Here is an 8,551-nt window from a genome sequence, read left to right as displayed (position 1 = left end):
ATTATAGTTTCCATAAGTTTACATATAATAGAAGTCAGGCTTATTCTTCTCCTTGGTACATACACTTAACTGTTTTGTACAAACCTAAAATAAAATCAAGGTTATAACAAAAACTATTGTGTGCTTTTTTTTTTTCAAAGAGGCATATAGCTATCTAAAATACTAGTTATTTTTTAGAGTCAGTAGCTTCAAATGAAATATTATTCAATTTTACTTACTGTTCCTTTACCTTTTTTAAAGAAGTATTTGTATGTATCTGTGTTAAGGTGTTTAGCTTCTGCGACAGTATGAACTACAAAGAACAATATAGCTGGCGGTGACCAGGTTACTCCAGGTTAGCACATTTCTTTCTTAAGGGGCTCTTTCTTCCTTCTTAAACAACCACAACCCTTGTTATTTCCCAATCACATCAATACTGAGGTTCTAGTTAAACGGCACACACTGCTAACCCTTTGTATAACTATTTCAATTTAACAAAATGTTTATAACGTTACTTAAAATGTGTGTCCAGATACAAATATGAAGAAAACAAAGAACATGCAACGCAAAAAGGTGACAATTTGTAAGGATTATTAAAATAATGTAAATATCATTTTGCACATAAAATATACATCTTTTTCTTACAAAATTGAAAGTGGTCATTTTGTTCACTTGATTGAACACATAAAATGGTTTGTGTCTCATGCAGTCTGGGAAGACAAACATTTAGAAACAAGCTCTTACATCAATTTAGACCCCGCAAAGGTTGCGAACCCACAGGAGACCGCTTGGAAAGCAAAGCCCATGCAGTTCCCAGCTTAATCTCGCTGCTCTGTGTGTTTCTCCAAGTCCAGGGAAGGCTGGCTACTGTCACCAATTCATGTTGTAAAGCGGATTGATAAAAATAAACCAAGTGCTGCACAACAGTATTTACATATTGACTGGAGTTGAGGTTTATAGTACACAATTACAGTCAGTATCTGTTATTTAACTCGTATTTATTAGAAATTATTAATCAGAGAAATCTGTGGTGCTGTGGCTGTCCACTATTTTGTTTATTGTGCAGTCAAAGGGCACTTTTGACTGCTCGACTATTGAACATGTGACCCTGATTAGCCAATTGGGATGCAAGTTTCAATCTAATGGTTCTGTAGTTTATCAATAATTAAATGACAGAAGACACTTTACATTTCACCAATACATTCTGGTCTGGCTTCCTTGGAATTCAAAATGCTCTCTGTTCTCAGAGGAGCTCTGAGGGCAGGAAAGAGGTGCTGCAGTTCAGTTGCTGGAGTCTTGTAGTTTTCTGCTGTTTGCATGCTGTTGTTTACATGTGCTTCTGTTTGTTCACAGCTTCTTACTGCGGTCACTCTGTGAACAGGATAGTTTCACCTGAATTTCTATCGCTGTTAAATACTGTCTGTGTCTCTGTCTCTCCCGGTGTGAGAGTTCAGCTGGGTGCTACCCTGCTGTGGCGTGCTCTGGACCCCAGTCTGTGGTTGCTGCGTGGCCGGCTCTCCTGGGCCCGGTAGATGCGGTGGCACTCCCGCAGGTTCTGAGCCCTCAGCTCCTGGTTATGGATCTCCTCCACCACCTTGCAGGGGAACCAGCCCTTCTCCCGATCATGCAGCCTCTCCCCGAGCATCCAGCCTGCAGAGGGGCAGAGCAGAGAGGATCAGAGCAGAGCAAAGAGGGGCAGAGCAGAGCAGAACAGAGAGGAGCAGAGCAGAGAGGGGCAGAGCAGAGCAAAGAGGGGCAGAGCAGAGCAGAACAGAGAGTAGCAGAGCAAGCAGAGAGGGGCAGAGCAGAACGGGGCAGAGCAGAGCAGAGCAGAACGAGGCAGAGCAGAGCAAGCAGAGAGGGGCACAGCAGAGCAGAGAGTGGCAGAGCAGAGCAGAGCAAGCAGAGAGGGGCACAGCAGAGCAGAGAGTGGCCGAGCAGAGCAGAGCAAGCAGAGAGGGGCAGAGCAGAGCAGAGAGTGGCAGAGCAGAGCAGAGCAAGCAGAGAGGGGCACAGCAGAGCAGAGAGTGGCCGAGCAGAGCAGAACACAGCAGAGAGGGGCACAGCAGAGCAGAGAGTGGCAGAGCAGAGCACAGCAGAGAGGGGCACAGCAGAGCAGAGATGGGCAGAGCAGAGCAGAGAGTGGCAGAGCAGAGCACAGCAGAGAGGGGCAGAGCAGAGCAAGCAGAGAGGGGCACAGCAGAGCAGAGATGGGCAGAGCAGAGCACAGCAGAGCAGAGAGGGGCAGGGCAGAGCAGAGCAGAACGGGGCAGAGCAGAGCAAGCCGAGAGGGGCAGAGCAGAGCAGAACGGGGCAGAGCAGAGCAGAACGGGGCAGAGCAGAGCAGAACGGGGCAGAGCAGAGCAGAACGGGGCAGAGCAGAGCAAGCCGAGAGGGGCAGAGCAGAGCAGAACAGAGAGGAGCAGAGCAGAGAGGGGCAGAGCAGAGCAAAGAGGGGCAGAGCAGAGCAGAACAGAGAGTAGCAGAGCAAGCAGAGAGGGGCACAGCAGAGCAGAGAGTGGCAGAGCAGAGCAGAGCAAGCAGAGAGGGGCACAGCAGAGCAGAGAGTGGCCGAGCAGAGCAGAACACAGCAGAGAGGGGCACAGCAGAGCAGAGAGTGGCAGAGCAGAGCACAGCAGAGAGGGGCACAGCAGAGCAGAGATGGGCAGAGCAGAGCAGAGAGTGGCAGAGCAGAGCACAGCAGAGAGGGGCAGAGCAGAGCAAGCAGAGAGGGGCACAGCAGAGCAGAGATGGGCAGAGCAGAGCACAGCAGAGCAGAGAGGGGCAGGGCAGAGCAGAGCAGAACGGGGCAGAGCAGAGCAAGCCGAGAGGGGCAGAGCAGAGCAGAACGGGGCAGAGCAGAGCAGAACGGGGCAGAGCAGAGCAGAACGGGGCAGAGCAGAGCAGAACGGGGCAGAGCAGAGCAAGCCGAGAGGGGCAGAGCAGAGCAGACCAGAGAGGAGCAGAGCAGAGAGGGGCAGAGCAGAGCAAAGAGGGGCAGAGCAGAGCAGAACAGAGAGTAGCAGAGCAAGCAGAGAGGGGCACAGCAGAGCAGAGAGTGGCAGAGCAGAGCAGAGCAAGCAGAGAGGGGCACAGCAGAGCAGAGAGTGGCCGAGCAGAGCAGAGCAAGCAGAGAGGGGCAGAGCAGAGCAGAGAGTGGCAGAGCAGAGCAGAGCAAGCAGAGAGGGGCACAGCAGAGCAGAGAGTGGCCGAGCAGAGCAGAACACAGCAGAGAGGGGCACAGCAGAGCAGAGAGTGGCAGAGCAGAGCACAGCAGAGAGGGGCACAGCAGAGCAGAGAGTGGCCGAGCAGAGCAGAACACAGCAGAGAGGGGCACAGCAGAGCAGAGATGGGCAGAGCAGAGCAGAGAGTGGCAGAGCAGAGCACAGCAGAGAGGGGCAGAGCAGAGCAAGCAGAGAGGGGCACAGCAGAGCAGAGATGGGCAGAGCAGAGCACAGCAGAGCAGAGAGGGGCAGGGCAGAGCAGAGCAGAACGGGGCAGAGCAGAGCAAGCCGAGAGGGGCAGAGCAGAGCAGAACGGGGCAGAGCAGAGCAGAACGGGGCAGAGCAGAGCAGAACGGGGCAGAGCAGAGCAGAACGGGGCAGAGCAGAGCAAGCCGAGAGGGGCAGAGCAGAGCAGAACGGGGCAGAGCAGAGCAGAGAGGGGCAGAGCAGAGCAGAACGGGGCAGAGCAGAGCACAGCAGAGAAGGGCACAGCAGAGCAGAGAGGGGCAGAGCCGAGCAGAGAGGGGTGGGGCATAGCAGAGCAGAGAGGGGCAGAGCAGACCACAGCAGAGCAGAGTGGGGCAGAGCACAGAGTGGCGGTGCAGAGCACAGAGGGGCAGAGAGGTGCAGAGCACAGAGGGGCGGGGCAGAGCAGAGCAAGCAGAGCAGAGAGGAGCAGAGCACAGAGCAGCAGAGCATAGAGGGGCAGAGCAGAGAGGGGCAGAGCAGAGCAGAGAGGGGCAGAGCACAGAGGGGTGGGGCAGAGCAGAGCTCTCCGTATCACAGAACCCAAACACACTCAACCTGCTCCACTGCACAAACAGGGCATGGCAGGGCAGGGCACTACTGGATATTTCTTTAACTACACTTTATAGCTATCACGACAAAATTCAAGCAAAATTTTGGGAATCCTGTGGTTATTTGTGTAGGCTTATGGTTTATTTCATGTACGGTAAGTAATTGTATTTGAAATAATAATAATAATAATAATAATAATAATAATAATAATAATAATAACTGTTGGCATATAAACCAGTTGATTCATACATGACTGATGGATATTTGCTTTTACATTTCTTAAGCTCAGCAGTACAAACCCTGTGTATCTCCGCTGCACAGCCCCTTTACAGCAGTGGGGTATATTGTCATTTTTCCTCTCTGCTGTAATGCACAATACATTCAGTGCCCAGGCCCGGGGTAAAATTCTTCGTTTTCCCCCCTACTGCGGGCAGCACTGGTGTGGTGCATTGTAATAGTACTATGTGGTCCATTGTAATAGTACTGTGCATTGTAATAGTACTGTGCTGTGCATTGTAATATTACTGTGTGACGCATTGTAATAGTACTGTGCTGTGCATTGTAACAGTGCTGTGTGGTGCATTGTAATAGTACTGTGCATTGTAATAGTACTGTGCTGTGCATTGTAATATTACTGTGTGGTGCATTGTAATAGTACTGTGCATTGTAATATTACTATGTGGTCCATTGTAATAGTACTGTGCATTGTAATAGTACTGTGCTGTGCATTGTAATAGTACTGTGCATTGTAATAGTACTGTGCTGTGCATTGTAATAGTACTGTGCATTGTAATAGTACTGTGCATTGTAATAGTACTGTGCTGTGCATTGTAATAGTACTGTGCATTGTAATAGTACTGTGCTGTGCATTGTAATAGTACTGTGCATTGTAATAGTACTGTGCTGTGCATTGTAATAGTACTGTGCATTGTAATAGTACTGTGCTGTGCATTGTAATAGTACTGTGCATTGTAATAGTACTGTGCTGTGCATTGTAATAGTACTGTGCTGTGCATTGTAATAGTACTGTGCATTGTAATAGTACTGTGCTGTGCATTGTAATAGTACTGTGCATTGTAATAGTACTGTGTAATGTATTATAATAGCACTGTGGGACCTACCATCCTCGGTCTGCTCCACAACATTGAGCACATCAGCCAGGTCCAGAGACAGCTCATCAGGCTCTTGAGACACATAGAGGTGAACACATTGCACCTGTGGAGAGTCTGACACACCCAATACATTCAATACACGGAGAACTACTTTAATGAAGAGAGACTGACACACCCAATACACTGAGAACTACTGTACTGTGGAGAGTCTGACACACACAATACACTGAATATACTGAGAACTACTGTACTGAGGAGAGACTGACACACACAATACACTGAATACACTGAGAACTACTGTACTGAGGAGAGACTGACGCACACAATACACTAAATACACTGAGAACTACTCTACTGAGGAGAGACTGACGCACACAATACACTGAATACACTGAGAACTACTGTACTGAGGAGAGACTGACGCACACAATACACTAAATACACTGAGAACTACTCTACTGAGGAGAGACTGACGCACACAATACACTGAATACACTGAGAACTACTCTACTGAGGAGAGACTGACGCACACAATACACTGAATACACTGAGAACTACTCTACTGAGGAGAGACTGACGCACACAATACACTGAATACACTGAGAACTACTCTACTGAGGAGAGACTGACACCACAATACACTGAATACACTGAGAACTACTGTACTGAGGAGAGACTGACGCACACAATACACTAAATACACTGAGAACTACTCTACTGAGGAGAGACTGACGCACATAATACACTGAATACACTGAGAACTACTGTACTGAGGAGAGACTGACACACACAATACACTGAGAACTACTGTGACTGACTGTGACAGAAATACAATGAGTTCTGGTGATAAATCTTCCTCCCGACCTGTGAGGGCGCTAAAGAACGGGAGGAGAAGTATCTGGAAGGGCTGGCCTGACAGTTCGTTTCCGGGACCGGGAAGTGGGTCAGCCTGGAAGGAAGCGAGACTCTGTTGTAAGACCGTATTGATTTGACAGGTAAACGAGGGGCAGCTGCAAGTAATAAGGCAGCTGCAACCGTTTACCTAGATATCATGCGGGATTACATATAGGGGCCAGGGTAACGCTGTTCTTTTCCTTCGTTTGGGTTAAACGTGAGGAGAGAAGGACTGAGAGAGGAGCTCTCAGAAATATAAAAGAGAACTAAGTGTTACGTGTTGTGTGTTATTTCTGTCTGTCTGTAATTGTCTGTCTTTTTTCGCACTACTAGACAGTTAAAGCACACCTCCGGAGCTGTCGCCACAAAAGCACTATCCGGAGCACCACTGCACAGAGCACCTGCACGGTTGAATTCACCCAGGACTGGTGACCGTGCCTTTGCTTTTCTGTTCAGGACTGTGTGGGATTATTCACGCTCCCCGTGCTTTACACATTGTTGTGTACTGCCGGGGATTTATTATTTGACGGTCGCCAGACCTGGAAACAGCACAATAAACACTTATTCACAAAATTACCGTTGTCTGCCTGTCACTCCTGCATTGCATCACCGCTACACCTGTTCCCCTTACCACCCACTTTGCCACACTGACACACACAATACACTGAATACACTGAGAACTACTCTACTGAGGAGAGACTGACAAACAATACACTGAATACACTGAGAACTACTGTACTGAGGAGAGACTGACACCACAATACACTGAATACACTGAGAACTACGCTACTGAGGAGAGACTGACGCACACAATACACTGAATACACTGAGAACTACTGTACTGAGGAGAGACTGACACCACAATACACTGAATACACTGAGAACTACTCTACTGAGGAGAGACTGACGCACACAATACACTGAATACACTGAGAACTACTGTACTGAGGAGAGACTGACACACACAATACACTGAGAACTACTGTGTTAAGGAGAGACTGACACACACAATACACTGAATACACTGAGAACTACTGTACTGAGGAGAGACTGACGCACACAATACACTGAGAACTACTGTACTGAGGAGAGACTGACACACACAATACACTGAGAACTACTGTACTGAGGAGAGACTGACACACACAATACATTCAATACACAGATAAGTTGAACTTTGAAAACAAATGTGCTGTGCCCCCTGGTGTACAGCACAGTAACTGCATTAGGGACAGTGCTCCCTGATGTACAGCACAGCACTTACCAGACTGATGTGTTTTTGCAGAGAGGAATTTGGTTCTTGGGTTGGGGGTGAGAGCACTAATCCAACGCTTCTTGTCACTCCTACAGACGGGGAAAAAACATCCTCATGATTGTGTTAAATGTGCTGCTGCACTGCAAAATCAAAGAAGGCATCTGAATGTGTTTTAGAGGCTAAAGAGGATACTCCACTAGCCATCATGGGGATGTGGATGGAGATCCCCTTGCTAGAGCTTTTAGGATGCTGCTAGAGTCACTTGGGTTTACTCAACATGTTACACTGGCCCTAACCATAGCAATACTTTAGACTTGGTTCAGAATCTATTAATCACTGATCTCATGTTGATAATTAGAACCCACTCTAATATCCTGGATCCTGTAGCACCATTTAAAAGATCCTCCCCTTAGTTTAATGAAACATGCTTAAAGGAGTGTGTTGTAAACTAGAACGTAGATGGAAAGATACCAAATTACCGGGTGCATTATCTCACCTGGAAAGATCATCTTTTAAAATACAGGCTGCACTGTCTTCAGCGAGAGTATCCTACTATTCAAATCTTAAAAACAAATAAGGATAATCCTGGGTTTCATTTGAGACTACAGCTAAATGAACAAATCCGCAGAGGGAGCCTGCTTTAAATACTTTATCATCAGCAAGCTGTGATGATTGTATGAATCATTTTAACAAGAAAATCACTGATAGAAGAAATAGATATCAAGCAGTACATTCAGTTTAGATATGCCATCTAATAACATTGACAAAACTCCCACCTTGGGTCTTGCTACAGCAAAACAAACCTTTGGATCTTTTTCCTTTATTAATCAGCTAGCTCGAACTAATCCAGTTATGAAGATGCCTACATGTGCTTTAGACCCTATTCCTACTAAACTGTTAACAGAAGTATTCTCTTGGATTCATACCACAGTTTTAAGTAGTATCAATAGTACCCTTTCGTCTGGTATTGTTCGTGACTCCTTTAAGGTTGCTGTAGTAAAACCATGGATTGGACCATTACTGTGGATCCAAAAGTTCTTAACAATTCTAGGCCTATTTCTTATCTCCCCTTTTTATGCAAAGTTTTAGAGAGAGTAGTCACTAATCAACTTAATACATTTCTGGGCTCCCGAGTGGCGCATCCAGTAAAGGCGCTCCGCGCGGAGTGCAGGATGTGCCCTATAGCCTGGAGATCGCAGGTTTAATCCAGACTATGTCACAGCTGACCGTGACCGGGAGTTCCTAGGGGGCGGCGCACAATTGGCTGAGCGCTGCCCGGGTAGGGAGGG

The 8,551-nt window shown here is 47.5% G+C and overlaps 1 protein-coding gene across 1 annotated transcript in view; it reads right to left on the bottom strand.

Annotated features, from left to right (window-relative positions):
* Window positions 1-553: 553 nt before the first annotated feature.
* The window catches only part of LOC117422825 (ephexin-1), a gene marked incomplete at its 5' end in the record, with an annotated part of 35,485 nt that continues 27,487 nt past the window's right edge, over window positions 554-8,551 (bottom strand). The window contains 3 exons of the mRNA XM_059021566.1: window positions 554-1,629; window positions 5,123-5,227; window positions 7,272-7,351. Coding sequence (XP_058877549.1) covers window positions 1,430-1,629; window positions 5,123-5,227; window positions 7,272-7,351 — 385 coding nt within the window. The remainder of the gene's footprint in view (window positions 1,630-5,122; window positions 5,228-7,271; window positions 7,352-8,551) is intronic.

Source organism: Acipenser ruthenus, unplaced genomic scaffold, assembly GCF_902713425.1.
Source record: "Acipenser ruthenus unplaced genomic scaffold, fAciRut3.2 maternal haplotype, whole genome shotgun sequence".
NCBI classification, from domain to species: Eukaryota; Metazoa; Chordata; class Actinopteri; order Acipenseriformes; family Acipenseridae; genus Acipenser; species Acipenser ruthenus.
The sequence above is the reverse complement of the archived record's forward strand: the minus strand, read 5'-3'. Positions and strand labels throughout refer to the sequence as shown.